The sequence below is a fragment of the Lathamus discolor genome, chromosome 3 (genome assembly GCF_037157495.1).
Source record: "Lathamus discolor isolate bLatDis1 chromosome 3, bLatDis1.hap1, whole genome shotgun sequence".
Classification (NCBI taxonomy): domain Eukaryota; kingdom Metazoa; phylum Chordata; class Aves; order Psittaciformes; family Psittacidae; genus Lathamus; species Lathamus discolor.
Genome location: NC_088886.1, coordinates 66,070,458 through 66,091,990, shown reverse-complemented (window position 1 = coordinate 66,091,990; position 21,533 = coordinate 66,070,458). Strand labels below are relative to the sequence as shown.

The 21,533-nt window shown below is 43.9% G+C and overlaps 1 protein-coding gene across 6 annotated transcripts in view; it reads left to right on the top strand.

Moving 5' to 3' along the window:
• The window catches only part of AGAP1 (ArfGAP with GTPase domain, ankyrin repeat and PH domain 1), a 327,080-nt gene that overhangs the window by 190,103 nt on the left and 115,444 nt on the right, over positions 1-21,533 (top strand). For all 6 annotated transcript variants that reach the window (XM_065669649.1, XM_065669647.1, XM_065669648.1 and 3 more), the window contains exon 11: positions 11,275-11,443. In XM_065669649.1, coding sequence (XP_065525721.1) covers positions 11,275-11,443 — 169 coding nt within the window. The remainder of the gene's footprint in view (positions 1-11,274; positions 11,444-21,533) is intronic.

Here is a 21,533-nt window from a genome sequence, read left to right as displayed (position 1 = left end):
TCAGATGCATTTCATGGGCTCATAGATGATTTGGGGTTATAGACCTGCAAGTGGAACTGATGGAGGGAGTTTCTGCTTTAGATAGGTGCTGTCTGACGTGCATGGCCACTTGATGCTGTGCTTACACCAGCTTGCTGTTCCCTGCCTGCTGAATATTAGCACTTTCTCTGTCCTGACACAAGATTTCATAATCTCAGACCCTGACTAATAATGCTTTGCTATAGTTCCTGATGTTACGTCCGTGTCTCTTAAAACCGATTTAATGTTAGATGATGATTAACTTCGGGGCATTGCTGCTTTCTATCAGAAATCTTGTCCCTCAGCCATTGGGCTCTGGAGCAAGGTTTTCACTGTCCCCTTTTGTAAAAATGGGCAAGTCTGTCCTCTTTGGCCACTCTTAATGCCTTTAATTTTGGGGAATTCTGCTGTCAAGTAGTCCTGAAATACCTGAATTGTGTATTGGTGTTGCTTACAGAAGGGAAGCCACAGATACTGCATGCTCCTTATGGAGCTCCCACGTGAGTTTCCCTTAGGTTGTGTTGGCCAATTCTGGGTCATCAAGCAAGGAGGAGACAAGCTGCCATTATTGGTGCCCAAATCCCTTCCTTGCTTTGTGGAAGTGCTCTATTGTTCCTGCAGTCGCTGTGCACGTGTTAGGTTTTCATTGCCTCTTGCAGACAATAGAGTACTTCTTCTCTGAAGGCTTCCCTGGAGCTGCTTAGAGTTCCCCAGAGTGAGACTCCATTGAGATTAGAGGTAATTACTTTGAGATTAGAGGTAAATCCATTGGAGATTAGAGAGAATCCATTTAAAGAAGAAGTAATTACTACCCTGTAATTGTTTCCCTCTGTCCCCCACCATGTCCCCCCACCCCAATAAAAAAGGTACATGGCTCCATACTTCCATTCGCTTCCTTAGCTTCCATTAGCTCTCCTTGCATAGATCGGAGAGGTTTTAATGTGCTGCTTTTCCTTGGCTGTACATGGGTAGGTAGTAGAGCCTTCTGTTGTCTTTAGGCTTCACAGAGTCACTGTGCTATATACTGTCAGTGGGCTATTTATTGTTATTTAACTGTTGTTCATATACCCTGCTGAGCATTCTTCACCCATCAGGCAGTACTAGTGTGTGAGTAGCATCTTCTCTGCTCTATGAAAACCTCAGTGGGAGGAAGAGGCAGAACTAGATTGAAGTCAGTTGCACTCCTGGCATAGTTTGTACACAACTTTATAGGCAGGGAAGTCAGAATTTCCCCGTGGGTATTGCTGAGTAAATGAAGTGAATGGGTTTTCCCCCAGACAGAACTCTGACAAAAGTCAGATCCTAACCACCTGCATTGGAAGAACCTATTATAATATTTAATGGCTGATACAGAGCCCTGTGTTCAGTATTGCTAGAGGTTTGGCCAGAAGTGGCTCGGTTGTCTCTGATGGATGTGTTCAGTGGCAGCTCGGGCATGAAGACAGTGTTTTAATACAGAGAATGTGTCCATATTGCAGAAATCAGTCCTGTCATCCTCCTTGAAAGGATTGGCTACAAAATGAAAGGTTTTGGGGTGGGGAGTGAGAAATCAAATGAGTACTTTCTTACAGAGGAGGTGTCCCTGGAAGGGTCAGGCCTGTTTGGCAGGGCAGCATGTTGAAATGACTGCTGTATTGTGCCAGCTAAATGAGTAACTCCTAATGCCACCGGGTTGACGTTTGACACAATAGCTAAATTCATATTCTTTCTTTTCAAGAAAGTGGGGGGAGAGAGAAATGGGGAAAGAAAAATACATGTACATAAGCACCCTACTGTTTTCTGACTTGGTCATGTCAGGTTTTTTCAAGAGCCTCAAACCTTCCTGTCCCTTGGGATGCTGAGGAGCTGTGCCGATAGAAAATGGTGGGGATAATGAGAGAGAACTTTGACCTGCAGGCTTCAAAGTTCACCATAGCTACCTATTCATCTTGTGCTTCTGGAGTATAGCTGTTGAGTGGATGACTAAAATTCTGGCTGGCAAATTCAGTGTCAGCCTCCCCAAAGGGACCTGTGGGAATTTGTCTGGGCATCTCTTGGCTCTTAATGGCAGAGTGCCATGCGCGAGGGCTCCCAAAATGCATTCACCAGGGTACCTGCTGGGCAGCATTACATCCTGCTGCTTTAGCTAAGCCTTACCCTGATAAATAGCTGATGATGTTACACCACTGTCTGTCTGCCAGACAGTTGCCATCATACTGCAGGTCAGTAGATGGCAAAGCTTTAGCTGTGGATGTCCATTTTCTGCTCTTGAATCATCCTCACCACCAATGCCCCTCATTCATGAAAAGAAAAAAGAAAAGGCACTTTCTTTCCCTTTTACATTTTATCTGTTCTAGACTTGATTTCAAATAAAAGCACAGTGCTGTTGCACCTTATGGGGGAAAAACAGCTTCTTAAATGTGTGAGGTAGGCCTGATGTCCATCTGGAACATCCCTGGTATGTAAAACCTACATGGTGATGTTGATTTTTGCTTGCTGAGGTCTGTATTGCAGCAGTGCCACTCTTGTTCCTTATTCCCACTCTCACTGATCTGGTTTGATAACCTCCATTGAGCTGTGTAGGATTGTAGCAGTGATGGGGGGTACGACCTATCTTTGTCTCCTTAAGAAGTCTGTGGATTCACCTGGTCTGCTGTCTGCTCAATTCATGTGACCCAGCCACAGCTTCAAATCTCTTCCTTGAAAATAGGTTAGATACTTAGGCTATTTAGGTTAGATATAAGGCAGAAGTTCCTCATTGTGAAGGTGGTGAGGCCCTGGGACCTTAAAGCTCATCCAGTCCCAACCCCCTGCCACAGGCAGGGACACCTTCCACTAGAGCAGGGTGCTCCAAGCCCCTGTGTCTGACCTGGCCTTGAACACTGCCAGGGATGGGGCAGCCACAGCTTCTCTGGGCAATCTGTGCCAGTGCCAATGAAGTATTCCATCTCTCCTTATTTTTAAGAGAACACCATGCTATGTGGGCTGTGTGGCATCTTTGCACGTGGCTGGGGTGGTCTGACAATGGAGCTGGGAGTTGCTTTACCAAGGAGCAGCACTCACCTTCACGCTTACGGATAGCCCCCTACAGCCATTGCTTCGGTTCAGCCTTATTTTCAGGGTTACCTTACCTCAGGCTGTTTAATAGCTCCAAAGTGTGGTGTTTGTGTTGCTTTAATAGAAATATTCATGCTCTTACATATTTCTGAAATACCATCGTGTATGCCCTTTTTCCCCTCCTCTCTCTGTTTTTCCTTCAAAGGAATGTAAAGCTGAATATTGGCTGACTCTGAAAGCCCTTCTAGCTGGCCTTTCCATGAACACCTAATCCTGAAATCAGGCTTCGGTCAATATATATTTGAACTGACAAAAGGATATGCATGTGTTGTTTTTCACGCAAGATGTAGCTCTGCCTCCTGAAAGTGTAGTGATCAAAGCAAATCCTACAGAGCAAAAAAGAGGATACAGTTCGAGCGGTGATGAAGATAAATCTGTCTGAAGCATGTGTAAAGTTATTGCGTCCATTAATACACCTAAAACATTGGTTGGGATAGAAAATATGAATTATAGGGACAGTTACAAAATACGTGTATAGTAATTGCTTATTACAGCCGATGAGTTGATGCCGTATTTCTTTGTTCACTCATCACGACTGGCCCTTTCATCAAAGCTGCGTTTAGAGCAGCATTCTCCTTTCTCACATTTCATCTAACATCCTGAAGATGTAACGGAGGGAAAATCAGTTTGGGAGGAAAACTGAAGAGTGGATGGGGAAAATAGAAGCTAAAATGCGTTTGCTGGCCTTAAGTGAGACCTATCATTTGGGATAGGTGTCAAGTCCAGTTCTTTTCCACCCCTCTGGTTTTGTGGCTTTTCAAACTAGAAAGAGTCTTGCTTGAAAGTGCCATTGCACCTGCCCTGCTCAGTGTAAAATTAGGTTGTAGTTACTGATGGTCAGCAAACTACCCTGGGAATTACACCAAATATGTAATGCCAGGCACTGGGAAAGGAGGAGACTGATCACTCACAGTAACTTTTCACAGTCACTTCCATGACTTCTTACAGATACTCCCAGGTCACAAATGAGGCAAACAGGAAGCGTTTTTTGTTTCCAAGTCATTCATTTCAGAGGGCATGACAAGATGTATCGTGTCATTAGTTGTGCCAAACGCAGTACTGCTGTTGCAGCGCAAACTTGCAGCATGTAGTGGGGAGCAGCAGCCATACATTTCAGTGTTGCATCTGCCCTCTGTTCAAAAAGGCAGGAAAATTTTTGGCTTCAGAATGAGTTGCAATTTAAATGGCAAAAGCCAAGCTATTAATTAATTATGGGGCTTTATAAAAGTAGAGCTTCCTGTCCAGCAGAGCTAAGTGCTGGGGATATAAATGCTTCATAAATTACTCAAGATGGTAAAACTCTGATTTGTCTTTTACAGCAGTTCTTGTTACAAAGGCTGAGTGAGAAGTGAAGTGCAGACAGGAGGGTTTCCTTCCAATGTTACAAAAATGAGTGATCCATTTAAAACAAACACAAACATTTGGGGAAGCTGCTGTTGTGTTGAAAGTGTTGCCTTGTCTTCTCCCCCCCTGCAACACCGCTCAAACTGATTCACACCACAGTAGGGATATAATCAATGTTTTTTGTTATGGCAATGTAATGTTCTTGATTCCCAATGTGAATAAAAGAGAGTTGAGATTACCTCCTTTTTGTCAGGACAGAATGCTTTAGGGTGATCAGTTTTCCATTCCTCTGTTCTCCCCAGAAGCATTTCATTGCTTTTCTTAGGATTAACTATATATGATGAAGCTGAATGATATTATGCCATATTTATATGCGGAGGATGGCTAATTTAACAAGCACATTGGATGAATACATTCCACTGTGGCTCATAACCCCATGGTAGGTTTGTTGCTGAGGTCCTTCCTTGGGAAGGTGGCGGTGAACAGGGCAGGAAGCGAGGAGTTGGAGACTTGAGTTTCTTCTTAGGTGTGCCTGTGGCCCCAACTGGAAACCAATCAAGGAGCGATTTATGTTCATTAAGAGCTTGTCAAAACTGAAAAATCTTCTAATCAACAGCAATCTAGCCGAGGCCCCTCAATGGCTGGGAGTGTCGCCTCTGCAGCATCGGCTATTTGCCTGTTACAACTCTAGGCTAGAAATCCACTGATGATTACATTAGGCTAAGCTGCGAAGTAAATGAACCATGTCTTATTTAGGTGCAACTAGCTTCAGTGTAGTCCTGCCCCGCAGGGCACTTTATAGCATTTTATGGCTTTAAAATTAGTGTAGCTTCCCATTTGCTGCAGGGTGCTGCATGTTATGCCTTTGAACTCAATAAGCAAAGGGAAGGGGGCCTTTTGTTTCCCCCCCCCCCCCTTTCTTCTTTCTGCACTTTAGCAATTTTGTTTTGCATCTTTTCCAGACGGCATTTTGCAATAAAAATGTCTGACTGCCACGAAAGTCAAGGCTTCATCCATCCATTTCCCGGAGGATCGGGGACTTTGGTCTTTTGGTCGTTGGTTTAGGGGGAAGGGGATTGGGTTTTGTTGTTGCCGAAGGTGAACAGTAGGCTTTGTGGGTCAGCTCAGGAAATGGGAATTGTGTTTCAGAAACTAGGCCACCCACTGTTTTCAAATGTCATCCAGACAGGCAGCCATAAACTTTCTTTTCCATGATAATTTCTATTTCACCTCCAATCAGGACACACTATAACAGCCTCAGGAAGCTGAGCCTTGGGAGTGTTTCATCTGGTTGAATGGTGGGGAAAAATGGCTATGAGATGAAGTTTCAGAGGGACATGTCTGAGAAGGATCCTGGCCTGGACCTGTTCCTGATGTTGGGAAAGCCAGGCTGCTTCTGAGAGATTATAGTGGCTCAAAATGAGAAAAGCCTGATGTTCTTACTTGTGTATCATTATAGGCACTGCTCTCAGAGAGCCTCTCTTTTGTGGTGTGCTGTGCGTTGGAAAAGGGTGGAAGAAACACATGGGGAGGCTGTCTAGAAGGGAGCAGGTATTTTTCAAAGCATTAATATTATGACACATGGCAATCATGAGTGGTTTTGATGCGAGCTTTGAGCCCGATTCACCTGGTACCATGATGTAAAAAATACAGCTTCAATCATAGACTGGTTTGGGTTTGAAAGGGCCTCAAGATCATCCGGTTCTAAGCCCCTGCCATGGGCATGGACACCTTCCACTAGATCAGGTTGTTCCATGCCCTGTCCCACCTGGCCTTGAGCACAGCCAGGGATTTGACATTCACATCAATGAAGTTTTTCCTTTATCCAGCTGAGCACAGCCACAGAAGGCCCTAATTCTTTGTCTTCTGCAGCTTGATCCCTCTGTTTGTCTTTCTTCATGGGCTTGTTTTCCATTACCTTGAAAGTATTTTGCTGCCGTGCAAATCAAGAGGAGAACCCCTACCTCAAGGACACAGGAGTTTTTACTTTCCTCTTTGCATGCAGGCGGCAGTACAAAAAAGCCATGGGGATTTAGTTCTCAAGGTACTGACTGATAAATCCTGTATTCAGTAACTCAGCATTCATACACATTTTCTTGCTTAATACAGTGCTAATGAAATACTATGGTTTTGAAATACAACCTAGGTATTAGGCGTTTTGTGTGTGTGTGTGATGGAAATGACCATCATTTTTTGTTAAAGACATTTAAAAATCCTCAAACTCCATGTTTTTGATATCCACAATGTCACAGAACGCTAGGCTGGTTTGGGTTGGAAGAGACCTTAAATCTCATCTTTAACTGAAGGATCATGCTAGGGAAGGAAGCATGCTGCTACATGCTCAGTGGTCCTTTAGTTAAGTCTTTGTTGAGGTAACTGGGGTAGACTTGGGTGATGTGAGTTTGAATCCCAGTTTTATGGAAGCAGCAGCCAGCACTTCCTTCTGCCTTTCCCTCAATCTAATCCGTATGTTCTTCCACCCTGAATAAGGGGTGAGTAAGCAGGCAGCAGCAGAACTGAGCTGTGGAAGAAGAGATGTTTGCTTGTTGTCTTGAGTCTTATTGTCCAGGAGGAAGTAGGCAATGAGCTGGCAGCATCACTTAGCTTGGGTTCAGCTTGTGGCCCTTGGTGGAGTGTCTTCTCTGGCTTTGAGGACTATGAATTGTGATGGGAATCAAACATTGTAATGTATTGCATCAAGTTTAATGATTACTGGTATTTGAAATCAAAAAGGGCCCCCCAAAATAGAATCACAGAATCATTTAGGTTGGAAAAGACTGTTAAGATCATCAAGTCCAACCATTAATTTATCACTTCGAAGTCCACCACTAAACCATGTCCCTGTGTGCCATACCTGTAATAGCAGTGTTCATGCTAAATGAATCCCTTTCCTTGGATTTTTATAGCATTGTTTCTTTTTGGTAGGTCTGTTTAGAAAACATCCTCATGCCCATTTGCTCAATTTGCATGTCTGAAAAGCTTCTCTTCAGTTAATTGGTTAAATGAATTTTGGCTGTTGTAAGCAGAGAGCTGTATTAAGAGCAGAACAAAAGTCATTTTGCTCTACATTATTCTGTGTTGTGGCACATCGTGTCTTTCTTACTCAATTCATTTTGTGCTGCTGTCAAGTACTATTTTGTGTCACCTTCAGTCAATGCAGCTTTTACGATTTTCACTGATATTTTATTCACAGTTTATTTAGTCTCCTAGATAATGGTCAATGGCCTTGAGTAGTCAAATTAACACCTCGGCAGCACTATATTTGAGCAAAGCTCTAATGGTAACCTCAGGATGAAAAGCAATGAGAATCAACATCGTGAGTGTATCTGTAGGGATTATTGATTGATTGATGCGTTCTGGCCTTAACTGGAAGAGGCAGCATCGCCCCACAGCTGACTAAGATTAAGTTGCCAGTTACTGATAACTGCAGGCCATTACCTGTGTAGTATTTCACAAGCTGGGAGATGAGATGAAGACCTTTTATGGTCCTTAGCTTAAGAAACCACAGCATTCACGGGGTCTGCCATGCTCGCCCTGCTGCAGGAAAACACTGTTCTCTGCTCTGGCTCATACCAGCCGTTGTCATGAGAATTGGAGACGACGTTGATTTGATTCAAGCACTGCCCATTATTCCTGTAGGGATCTCTTTGGGACAACTGAGGCACTAATGGCTTGTCTCCCCCCCGCGGAAGGTGGGAGCCGTGTTAAGCTGTGCTGCTGTCAGCAAGCTGGGAGCTGGGGGTCTCCCCACCACAACTCTCAATTGCTAGCAGGTTTCTCTCACTGCACCTCATTTGCATCTGGGACATCAATTAGCATGTTTGTTGAGGCTAATTGAATGAAACTCAATCATAGCTCTTAATTGCTTGACTATGTGAAAAGAAATCACATTAATGCAGCTAATTAAGTGTATGGCAATAGATGCAACATAATTAGGAGCGAAATGTAGAAAACAAGCGCTGGCGAAGGTGCCGGCGCAGGGGTGCGGGGGACCGGGGCGCTGGCTTCTCCTGTTATCCACATGTTTGGGGAGGGTTCCTTTGCCTTTGCTGCTTGCTTTTCTCCTTTTTTGTTTGGCGCTTTTTTTCCCCCCTGTGTTGTTGAATGATGAACATGGACAAGTTAAGAAGAAAAATGCAAATGGATTTGCAATTACTACTTTTTCAAGCTGTTGAGGGGCAGAAGATGGCACTTCTGGGGTGGCCCACTGTTGAGTGGGCTCTAGGGACTTGTTAAGTGCTGTTTAAAAGTACTTGGCTTTGAATTACCCTCATGCCTTGTTAAAGGGTTTTTTTCCCCTTTTTTCTCGGATCAGCATTTTCTACAGCTAACATCTAGGGGAGTTATATCTGTAACATTTGCATATCAAAATCAGGCTTGCTGTCTTCTCTTTAACACAGCATATTCCAGATGACAGCAAGACCCTCATCTGTTCTAATCTGATCAAACCCTCCATTGCGCTTCTGAAGCGGCGACATTATTTTGTAGCCCCAACTTTTATTCCCCAAGCGCAGATCTGAGGGAGCTTGTGTGGGGACGGGTGCTCCGGTGGCTGGAAACCCAAGGCTTGCCTCTCCTCCTTGGGGAACTGCAGAGATTATCGCTATGCATCTTGCACACAATGAAAGAGGCTTTATTATTTACATTTGATATATCCCTATAAATATTTAAGCTGACATTAATACCTATTTGGCATCTGTTGTATTGGGGCACTTCTCGTACAAGAACGGTATGGCTCCAGCGCTTTTATTTCCTGCTTGCCAACATTCACTTACTCTCTCAAATGGTTTATAGCTCACCGAAGCCTGGTTTACTCTCAATTAAAAGGGCTGTAATAATGCCCTGTCACATCTCACAAGTTGGCAGGGAAGCAGGGAAATCATACGTGCTGTTCAGCTGAAGAATTTGGAATAAACACCTCCTCAAACTGAACCGCTGGTGGTTGTACATTAAACAAAATGTGTCTATTAAAAAGAGTACACGCTGAGGTTCAGTCACTATCTGGTTAAGGCTCATTTTAAAGCCCATAAGCAATAAATGCTTAATTATGTTCTGCTTATTGTATTTTAATTTGTGAAGAACTGACACTGAACAAGAAAGTTAACGGCAACTTGATAGTTTATGGATGGAGCAGTTTTGTTCATTTCTAACACCTAGCGAATGAATTGTTATTTATGGATTGCCTTTGTTGGCAGCAGAGCTCTCTATTGTCACCCCACAAAGTTTTCAGCCTCTCCCCTGCCACACTTTTTACTCTTAATAATTCCCAAACAAAGATGGTGTTGACTTAGTTTGGAAGGTTTATCCCAGATTAATATTACCCATGAGGAAATAAGTGCTGGTCCAGTCGTAGATAGTTGATGGGGTTTTTTTGGGGTGGAATATATAATTTGTATTGTAAAAACTGTCCAAAGATGGAAGGATTTTTATAAGGGAGCTGATTGCTCTCTCTTGTGACAGCAGTGAGTTGGACTTTGGGTGTGCTTTTAGTCCATCTGGGTATTTACTTGTAGAATTGATGCTCTAGTGATGTACAGACCTGTGTTTGGAAGCAGCCTAGTTAAGATCAGTAGTCTTTCATATAACACCTATCATCTGGCTAAATCATGCCCTGGCCATGTGGACAAGTGGGAGTTATGTCTGTGCTGGTGAGTCTTTGCTCGTGCAGCCACTCAGCATCACCCAGGCCTCTACAAGCTGATCAAGCTCTGTCTGAGAAAGAATTAGGCTTAAGCCCAGTTCTTTTCCCAGTCTGTAGTTCAAATTGCTGGTTTCCTCTTGGAGTACATAGTCCCAGTTGTGGTTTTGTGCAGCGCTCTTACCCCTTTCCACCTTGATTTTGCTATGCTGTGCTATCTGCCTGGGAAGTCTTCTCCTAAAGAACAGTCTCCCTTGTTTCTTTCAGTGTCCTCATAGTTGTTCCAGTTTCAGTTATGTTTTCTGGAACACGAGTAACAACAACCACGTGTACCAGGAGATGAAAACTTTGGTGTCTTGTGAATGGGCTTTAGCATTCACTGTCTCTACTGGAAATCTCTCTTCTGATGAATTGTCCTTTTCCCTCTGATAGAGACATCCACATCCAATTGCTTTTCTGTTTTCATCTGAAGCAGCTCATGAATAATTTAGGGAATGCCTTTGGAGCTGGAAAGCGCAATCTCAAAGGCCTGTTTTTCCAGACGCTTTTTGCACAATTTTCTCATGGATTTCTCCAGTCAGTTGGCTGCTGTCTTCTCATAGCTTCATCTGATTATTTCCTGTTTGTGGGCTTTCCAAACAAGAATTGGGAAAAGCCTTTTTCACTTTTAGCTTCCAGCTTTCGGTGTGCTTAATAAGATGCAATTTGCATAAGTTTTTCCCTTCTATGATTTTGTGTGTGTGTGGAGGATAACTTTTGTGCCTGCTAACCAGTTTCAGCCACATCTGAGGAAGAAAGAGATAAATGCATAAAATGTTGGCATAGAGGAGACACAAGTAGGCATGCTCATGAGGGACAGTCAACCTTGTCTTCTCTTTGGGATCTTCTAGCTGGTGAACTCTGACATGTGGCTCAGAACCAGTCATGTTGTGAATTGCCTCTTATCCAACCGGTAGTTTGGGGGATGGATTAGAAAGCTTCAGGCTTCGTTAGGAGTATTTGTAGTGAGAAGCATGGAAGTGGTTATCAAGAATATGGAAGGAAGGGGATACACATGGCGGGTGCTGGCTGGTGATGTAGGGGAAATGTCTTACAAAATCAAAACCCTTATGACCAGTTTTTTGCTTCCAGAACAACCTCTTTGATGTCGCTTGGGGTTTTCTTTTTGCTTGCACTAGGACTATATGCAGAACGTTCACGGGAAGGAGATCGACTTGCTGAGAACCACTGTGAAAGTCCCCGGGAAGAGGCCACCCCGAGCCACTTCAGCCTGTGCCCCCATTTCCAGTCCCAAAACAAACGGCCTCTCCAAGGACATGAGCAGTTTACACATCTCGCCCAATTCAGGTAAGAGAATACCATGCTAGGGAAGGAAAGGGAAAGGCTGCATTGCCAGAGCCTGGAGGCAATTGTCACGTATCACTGTGATGGGGATCTTATCTGTTGTTAATTTACAACTCCAAATAACCACCGATGTGCAACTCTTTAAGCCTCCACAAGAGATTCTAAGTAACCTGCAACGTCCATCTTTTTGTATTTGTTACCTTATACTTGCCAAAACTGTACATAACTTCATGGGAATTAACATACATAAAGAATAGATGTTACCTTACAACTGATCTAGTTAGGTCTAATACTTCAGTAAAATGGGTGATGTATCATTTGAAAGGGCTTTTTGTGGTGTTTCTTTCCACCTTGAGGAGGGTGCCTAATTCTGGGCTTTCCAACAGCAAGATGCTTCTGCAGAAAGCTATTTTAGTTCATTTATGGAAGGGGTTTATGACTCCTTATGAGCTCTAAACAACACAGTTTATTGTTTGCTGAAGTACTTGTCCATACAGCTAAAGTGGATTTAAAAAAATTGCATTAAGGAATAACATTTGAGACCGTTTCTCTTGTAAAATGCAGAGTTTCTATAAAACTCATAACGTATAATGTTGGTATGGAGGTTTTGTCAGCATGTTTTGGATGAAGTCCATAAAGTGCTGAGTGCCTTTTGCATTTATGGTTAACGTAGGCACCTCCAGCATGTGCTGACGTCCAAATACACTTCTGTCCCTGTGCACTACACACTACACACGTAGTATGAGCAACCACAGGAAGGAGCTTGATCACTCTGCTATTAAAGAGTCTTCTCTTGTATAGTCATAGTTATGCTGTAAGACAAGGTGTCATTCCCTGCATTTTTCCGAAGCACATTCCCCTGTGTTAGGGGAAGAGGAGAAGGATTTTCCTTCCAACTGTGGATGCTGCTTATTAGATGAATGGTTAGAAAAGGAGAAGGAAACAAAGCCATGTGGCTTTGCAGTGGTGCCACTGAACAGCCATCCCTGGAGATGTCTGTGGCATGTTATACTAGCTTGGCCTGGGACCCGAAATGTCTGAAGCCTGAACATCAAGTTGTAACCTACCTCTCAAGAGGCACCGAGACTGGTATTGTCACTGGGGGAGCTCATAGCAGAGAATTCTTCATGGTTGGTTTGGAGTTTTCCATTTTGCTGTTCAGTTTCTGTGACTGAGTGATCAGAATGTTTGTGGGTTTCAGGATATTTAAGTTTCATCATTTAGGGAAAAAAAAATGATGGACTGCGTCCGTAAACCAGCAGTAAGATGTTTCAGTAAGAGATTTCTGCTTGTAAGACCTCTGAAGAGAGGCAAAAATTACTTGATTGCTCCAGAGAAGCATGTGTCTGGAAACATATTTAGAGATACATACTAATATAAAGTTTATAGCATGGGATTTACATGTTTTGGCATGCACTTAAATCGTCAGGTCAGATGGAAACAACTTCTCTGTGACCTTGAATTGGATATTGCACATTTCATAGAATCCCAGACTGGTTTGGGTTGAAGGGACCTTAAAGCTCATCCAGTCCCAACCACTGCCATGGGCAGGGACACCTACCACTAGAGGAGGGTGCTCCAAGCCCCTGTGTCCAACCTGGCCTCGAACACTGCCAGGGATAGGGAGCCACAGCTCAGCTCTACATCAGTCTGTCTGGCATTCTCAATACTCTTGTGTTCAGGTGAGACTGAAGAGTTGCATTGCAGAGAGTGATTTTAAAATACCAGGAAAGTACTAGTCTGGTAAAGAAGACACTGTCAGTAGCTGTGCCTAGCTTGTTAGCCTCAGCTTTCATGTGGTCAGGTATATTGACAGTGGATTTTATATAGAGGGTCACAGCTTCTGCTGGGTAGGAGACCTGTAGGTACTCAGTGCTCAGATTCTGGAGTTCCAGGAGGACTTGTGGGATCTCTGCAGTTATCTGTCATGCAAGTAAAAACATTTGCACTCTGTGCTGCTGTCTTAGAGCTTTTTCTCAGTTGTTCTGTTGGTAAAATGTTGTCTTCATCATGTGTGATGCATTAGAATTGATTGCAGTGCTGAAATTAGTGCTGATTTTTGTTTGGGAGGTTTCCATACTTGCTGTACGGAGGAAATTTGGACCAAACACAGAAAAAATCAGCACTTGCCCTTTTTATTTCTGGGCCTGCAAATACACTACATTCTCACAGCTTCACATGTTGCCTCTTCCCAAAACAGTGATGTTTTCTGTTCTTCTGTGCTTCAGCCAATGCAGACTTGGGACCTCAAGTAGAATTTTACTTGCCGTGCTTATAAGTGAGAAAAATACTTCATGTAATTGTCTGATGTGGTCAGGAACAGACTCATTTTCCTTCTGCTGCTACAGAACTGTGTGCAGGTTACTGAAAAGCAGCTAAGATATTAAACAGATGCCATTAAAACATCATGTCTCAGATTGCCCCTGGAAGCAGAGTTCATCATATTTGCTTATACCTGGTGATAGCCCAGGCCCACTGAAAACATTCTTCTGCTGAGGTTTGCCACCAACTTGTGTTCCTAGAAATAGCTGAACTTACTTTCATTCAAACATCAAAACCAAAAAGGCAGTTTTTATTGTTGAGTCAAATAGTGCTTATCTTACATGATGTCTTCATTTGAAGCTATCAGTGGTCTGTTACTAAACACTGTTGCTGCCCCTTAAGTATGCCTTTCAGTGCCAATGTTGCTAATAAGTATATATATATATATGTATTAGATGTCTGATTGATGGCCTGTAACTGTCAAGTTTTAAATTCATTCTTTCATGAATGCTCACTACAGTTTTCTCTGCCTCTTAGTGGAATTTCTTCCTTTTTGGGAAGATGACAGCGCATCAGCTGGTCTGATAGGGAGGAAAAGTCCAAGTCTCCTGCCTATCAACTGCTGCGATGTAAAAGAACAAGGCGAGTGGCTTTACCCTGCCAGAGGGGAGACTGAGATGAGCTCTTCGGCAGAAGCTCTTCCCTGTGAGGGTGCTGAGGCGCTGGCACAGGGTGCCCAGAGAAGCTGTGGCTGCCCCATCCCTGGCAGTGTTCAAGGCCAGGTTGGACACAGGGGCTTGGAGCACCCTGCTCTAGTAGAAGGTGTCCCTGCCTGTGGCAGGGGTTGGAGCTGAACGAGCTGTAAGGTCCCTTCCAACACAAACCAGCCTGGGATTCTCTGAAAATACATGGTGTGAGGATGCTGTCTCAGAGACTGGTACCCATCCACATAGGAGGTAGCACACAGGCAGACTTGGGGTGGTTTGGGTCATGTTACTTTTGCGATGGCTTAAAGTTGTTGAATGATGCTTAAGAAACTTGAATTTCAGTTAAACTTGTATGGCAGTGAATGATGCATCCCAGTTGGAAGTACTGCAGAGCAGGGTAACTTGAGGACTTGCTTAGTTCCAGCTGTCATTTGGTAGCAGATGGCAGCAGTGTTCAAGGGCTGGCAGTCCTGGAAATCAGGCATTGGCCATGTCTCTGTGCCTTTTAGAAGCTGACTCGGTTCTTGCTGACTTTGGAGCAGGAGAGGATCTAGGTTTCAATTACTCCCAAGTTGGGCTGGGTTTGAGCTGGATGACCTGAAGGTGAACTTATTCCTGAAATCTCTCCCAGGAGTCATTTATTTCTTCTCCTCTACAAACAACCCAAAGCCTGAGCTGCAGCAAGAGCCACTGATGTAGAAAGTTCACATCTAAAAATAGCTTATGGTGTAGAGATAAATTGTTTCCTGATTAACACTTCATTTAAATAATTTGGTGCTATTAAATTTACTTACAATAGTGGCTGTACAGTATGTGAATTATCCTCAAATGTGTTAGCTACATAGCCATCATTAAGTATGCTAAAGGTTGTTATCTGCTAAGTGTATCTGACATTGCAGACATGTTAGAAGCACGGCGTCTTCACATGTTTATAAATGTGAGGTTTCTATCTGTTATTAACTGTGATCATCTATCAAATCAGCACAGTGGTCATTAGGAATTGTACTTTACCCTGAAGTACTGGGAAGCAGACGAGTTGGGATTGACTCCTTCCCAGAGCTTTCTGCTGAAAACATAGGGAATTGGGTTTCCATTAGTGTATCTTCTCAGATTCTGACATGGTGTCTTTAGGTTCTAGTACCCATCTAGTAATTCTGGTCTTGAACCACTGCATTATTCTTGTTTTATCTTTTACGCCTGACTTACGGGCTGCGGCCCTACCTGTCAGTTGGGTAGCTGTTTCCCACATCTGAATTAATAGCTGCTGAGTTCATTACTGAGAGCCAGTACCCTCTGAAGTGTGACATGCCATATGCAGGAGAAGCATGATGAAAAAACATGGGTAGGGATCACTCCTCTGTTGTGATGTGTTGTGAATTCAAGTCTTGATGTCAAGTATATTGAATTAGAATCATGGAATCACAGGTTTGGGTTGGAAAGGGCCTTAAGCTCATCCAGTTCCGACCCCCTGCCACGGGCAGGGCCACCTTCCACTAGAGCAGGGTGCTCCATGCCCCTGTGTCCAGCCTGGCCTTGAACACTGCCAGGGATGGGGCAGCCACAGCTTCTCTGGGCACCCTGTGCCAGCGCCTCAGCACCCTCACACGGGAGAATTTCTGCCTTATCTCCAACCTGAACTTCCCCTGTTTCAGTGTGAACCCATCACCCCCTGTCCTATCACTCCAGTCCCTGATGAAGAGTCCCTCTCCAGCATCCTTGTAGCCCCCTTCAAATATTGGAAGGCTGCTGTTACTTAGTTCGTCAGCATTTTCATAATAACCTTTTAATTGAAGGCGACTATGACGATTCAGATCCATTTTGGGCTGTTTATGAGTAAAAGCATGTAACAAGCCAACAGCTTGCTAGTATAGGCAATTGTTCCAGAGCCTGTAGATCTTGGGTTCCTTTGCAAATAAGCACAGAACTGAATCCTGAATTCTGGAATCTGCTGTGAACTCCTTGGAGATGACTGAAGTTGTACTGGAGCAGTGTCTGACTTGGCTGTGCTGGAGGCTGGTAGTTGTTAGTTACTCGCTACCAATGATACAGTCTATGTGGTACCTCCCTTGACTTGTCTTACCATGAAACATTTCCTGTGCTACAACTTTAGCAGGAGTTTTACGATGTTGCCACAGAGCACAAATGCAAGTTTGTGACTTACTTTTGCCATTAATCACCCAAGTCAATTTTCCATATGGTTGGGTTTGCTGTTAGTTCAGTGATATACAGCTGCAGCGAAGGAAAGGAGAAGTTGTCAGTTTGCTCGTTTCAAAGGAAAAAAAGCCCAATTTTAAGTGCAGTGGAGATTTCCCTTTTATCTCGCTAGAAGGGGATCCCTCAAGGTCATCTTCTCCAGTACCTTTGGATTAGGATTTGCTCTTTCCCGAGCGAGAGAGAAATACTTCCGTCTTAGTAGCATATATTGCTTAATACTGGGGAAGAGGGAGCAGGGCAAATATTAGTGTTGATGAAATACGTATTTGATAAAATAATTGCATTTGTTGAATATTGGGGGGGGAGAGGAAAGAGTTTGCTCTTTAGGGAAAGGAGGAAACAATGATTGTCCTAGGATTCTTTCTTGATGGTGCCCATCTCTACTGATGGTGATGTAGATAAAGGGTGGAAATGACGTGATGAATGTAGATGCTGGACAAGATGCAGACGGTCCTGCTCAGCCCCTGCCTGTTCTGCTCAGGTTGATTTTCATGCCTCCATTGCACCGTATCCTGAATAAAATCCCACATCTGTCTTGTCCACCCAATGCAGCCTCGCTGGTTTTCGCTAGTTCCCCCTTGTAGCGCTGCCTGGTTGGATGTTCAGACCTTTGCGGAATTGCTCGCTCTTTCTCCCCCCAGTGATTTTAAAATATTAAAGCCATCAGGAGGCTCGAAGCTGATTTACCAAAAGGGGAAAAAAATTCACAAATGTGTTTTGAGTATTGAACTGCCATTGACATCTAAAGTCCCAACCATGCTGTTTTCCTCCACACTCCAGCAATCAGGACATCCAGCAAACCCATAAAAAGCCAAACTAATAGCATGAATATTCAGTGACCTAGAATACTAATTATTGTCATGAATATTAATGCGATCGGACTTGCTTTTTCCTCTTCTCTTTCTCTCTGGCTCTTGCTTTTTTTTTCTCCCCACTCAGCCAGCTCTAAAGATGGACCATAATGAGAGCATTTAAGAGAGAGAGCGCTCTCCGGCGTGACAGGGACCGGGGTAATAAGGAGAGCTTGATTAACGTGGTGCACTTGGGGGAGAGATGAGAAGATTCACGTGGGCCTGTTGTGGGGGAGGCAATGAGGCACCGGCGGCTGTGTTGCTGCTCCCTCAGATTAATGAGGCCTAAGAGTGCATTAGGAACAGTGACAAAGGTTTGATCTAATGGGCTCAGTCATTTTTCCTTTGAGTGACAGACGCACAGAAGTAATTGGCTGTGCAGAATGGCAGCTCATTGGCAGTACTTAAGGATACATTATCCCCGTTGTGTGGCCCGCAGAGGCTGTTTATCAAAACTGCTCACACTGCAGACATGCATTCACTTAGCTGCTGTTACAGTGGCAATAGCTATAGGAGGAAAAAAAAAAAGTCATCTCCCATTCGTATCTATTGTCTCTTGTTCGGAAATAAAGTTGCTTTGTTCCATTTCCTGAAGGGTCTGGAGGCGTTTGAATACCAGCAGTCGTTCCTCCCCATCCCAAAGAGGCTCTGGATGCCACTCGCAGAGCTTGGGCATGTTTGTAGGCTGGTGGAAGGCTCCCAAAGTTCCTTTGGTTCATCTTAACCAGCTTCTGTTGTAGATCTAGCACCACAAGTAAGACCCTTCCTTCCCAGCCTCTCTCCAACTGTGTTATTAATAACTTCCACAGACAAGTCAAATGGGTTAGGAAGCATTTTACATCTTTTGCCTCAGGCCCCTATGCATGCTTCGCTTTACAAGCGAGCAGCATAATACCTCAGGATGGTTTCATTTTGCACTGTTGTTTTTTGCCAAGTTAGATTCACAGTCATGAACAGGATTCGCAACCAATAACAGCAATCCAAAGTAGAGCATTTGCCAGTGTTAAATGGTCACCTCCATAGATGCAGTCCCTTAACAAGCAGGTAACCTCAGTCGGTTCTTGCCCAGAAAGCAAAGCGTACCTTATTTATTACTATTATTTGTAAAAACTACTGAAAAATAGTAGTAATATGCCTGCTGAGAAGGGAAAACACACTTTGATCCCAGTAGAATAAATAGTCTGGGATCTTGAGCGTAAGCCTGTGGTGAAGATCTTGGGTTTAACTTTCCTTTAGAAGAGATGTCTCCTCTGATGACTTAATTTTCCTCCACACTTGCTGTGTTGGTTTGGCATGCTCTGAGAATAATAGCTTTTCTCGTTATACTCCCAGCACCATGTCCTTCACTGCCAGGATATTTCTTGGCATTGCCTTGCTTGTTCATTAGTATTGACCCTTCTCAGTTTGTACACTACTAATCAAGCCCTGTTCGCAGAGGCTACCCTGCCAGGCTGTGAGATGGAACGTCTTCCTCTATTAATAGCTGCTTATCCTCAGGAAATTGGTTCAGCAAATAAATGCTTCTGGAAAAAATAAAACCATCTTCAAAATCAGTAAAACCCACAAGGAAGTTGCCTGCTACAGCATTGAAAAAGCTTCTCAGTGTACTGAAGGAGAGTTTCAATGCTGGAACCAGCGTGGTTTGGAATCACTGTTCCCCAAAACTGTTGTCTTACTCTGTTCTTGTTCTATGTACAGGTAAGCTCAAGTTATTTTAGGTCCCTGATAGACCCAAGGCACGAACAATGTGCTGCTCACACGCTGCTGTCAGATTGAAGCAGCAGACAGAATCCATAGCGATTTTTTGGGGGGGGTCCCCCCCATTCACAACCTGACTCAAGAGCCTGGTTATGGAAACTGGAGCTCTCTGGCTCTCCTAATGAAAATGTGGCCAGATAGAGCTCTGATGACTGCACAATACTTTCCTTCCCAATGTGGACTTCCCCGACCCAATTGGAGAGGCAAAATGCTGTAAGTAACACTTTTTCCCAGATTTTAGTGCAGAGCCTGATCTCCAGAGCTGGCAAGGGAAGGGAAGGAGGATGCATCTGTAACAGATAGATGCTGGGATGTGAAGCAGCAGGCGAATGGAACCCAGAAGAGCCATTCCCAGATTTTCCAGCTAAAGCAGGAGTTGTCCTAGCATGCATGTTTATAGGCAAAGCAGGAGGCAGAAAGTGGTGCAGCTTGGGCGGTCACCCACTTTTAGGAAAGATTTGTCCATTGGAAAGATACCTGCACAACTCTAGGAACCGGTTCATCAGGGCAATGCAGAACTGGGGAAGGGGAAAGGAATGCCTTTCATTTTTTGCAGCTGGCAGAGCTCCCTCTTTCCCTTTCCTTTTGCACCCTCATGCCTGCAGAAACTTGAGGGAGCAGTGTCAGGAGTGGGTTTTGAACAGGCAACCAACAGCCAATCTAATCTACTTGACAGTGCCTTTTACTGAATTAGAGGGCATTTCAAGAATAGGCAGTATTCCTGCAACATAAATTGACCCAACATGATTTGAAACAATTAACCCTCTGATACCAAGAGTCAGGATTTCCTGACCCACAACTCTAATGTATTTTTCATTAGTTCTAACAGCTGGTGAGCGCAGCCCTCTGGCCTTAAGAGGTTAATTTCTTTTCTTTTTTGGAAGAGAAACTCATTGTGAACATGAAGAGGGTAACACAAATAAACCACGGCCATGGTGAAAGCATCGGCTCTAGTTCATCTGCTTCAGTCTTTCTGTGCAGCCACTCTGCAGGTCTCACATGCTGCTGCTGCATGGAAAAATACAGTTCTGCTTCACAACCCCTGCAATCTCTGCTTGTGTCATAAATCCAAGAATGTATTAGTTGCACTCTGAATACAACTTCTTGTAACTAAGTGATTTGTTTGGGAGAAATCATGAGTGTGACCACCTCCATGGAGTGAAGTCATTTGTATCTGGCCTCTTAGGGTATAGTTGTGAATGATATGCATTGTGTGTTTGTAATTAGTGGGTGGTGTAGTTGGTGAAGGCTCAGTTTAAAGTGGTGGGTGTGTTAAAAGAACCTGTGCTGCCCGGTGAGGATTCACTGTGCTGTTTTTGTTAAGCTAAAAGATGGCAAAAGAGGAATAGCTAAGATGCTGTCCATCATCCTGTTCTGCTACAGGAGCAAGAGGCAAAAACCCTGCATGGTTTCTTTTATAGTTGGGCAGGTTACTGCATATGTAGAATCAAGGAATGGTTTGGGTTGAAGGGACCTTAAAGCTCATCCATTTCCATCCCCTGCCACGGGCAGGGACACCTTCCACTAGGGCAGGTTGCTCCAAGCCCCTGTGTCCAACCTGGCCTTGAACACTGCCAGGGATGGGGCAGCCACAGCTTCTCTGGGCACCCTGTGCCAGCGCCTCAGCACCCTCACATGGGAGAACTTCTGCCTTATCTCCAACCTGAACTTCCTCTGTTTCAGTTTGAACCCATCACCCCTTGTCCTATTGCTACAGTCCCTGATGAAGAGTCCCTCTCCAGCATCCTTGTAGCCCCCTTCAGACACTGGGAGCTGCTCTGAGGTCTCTGTGCAGATGTAAGATAACATTTATGTAAGATAACATTCTGTTAAACTTTATTGTATATTTTATTCACATTTTTATAGTACACTGAGTCTTTATCTTTTGGGTTTTACTGACTAGATGTGCCCTTAGCATCCTGTATGGTCCTGGTTTTGTTTAAATCTTCTTATTTTCATCATATTTCTAAGTGTTGTAATCTGATGCTGTCAGGAAGTCCCTCTGCATAGGAAAGAGAGACATGTTTTACTCCCAGTGTGTGTGTGTTTCTATCAGCCTCTTTATATGTACACACAGGAATGCACTCCTCTGCAGATCTTCTCTTCTGCTGAGCCTCTTGTCTTTATTTGTTCCTTACTGTTCGTGGCTATTTACCCTGAATAGATGGACATATACTTTGGATTCTCTGTGAGCGCTCTCGCTTTTCATAGAGGCTCTTCTGCTGAGCTTTCACCCAAGCTGGAAATTATCTTGAATCTTAATTTGGATGGGTTTTGTAGAGCTTAATTGTTTGAACGTTT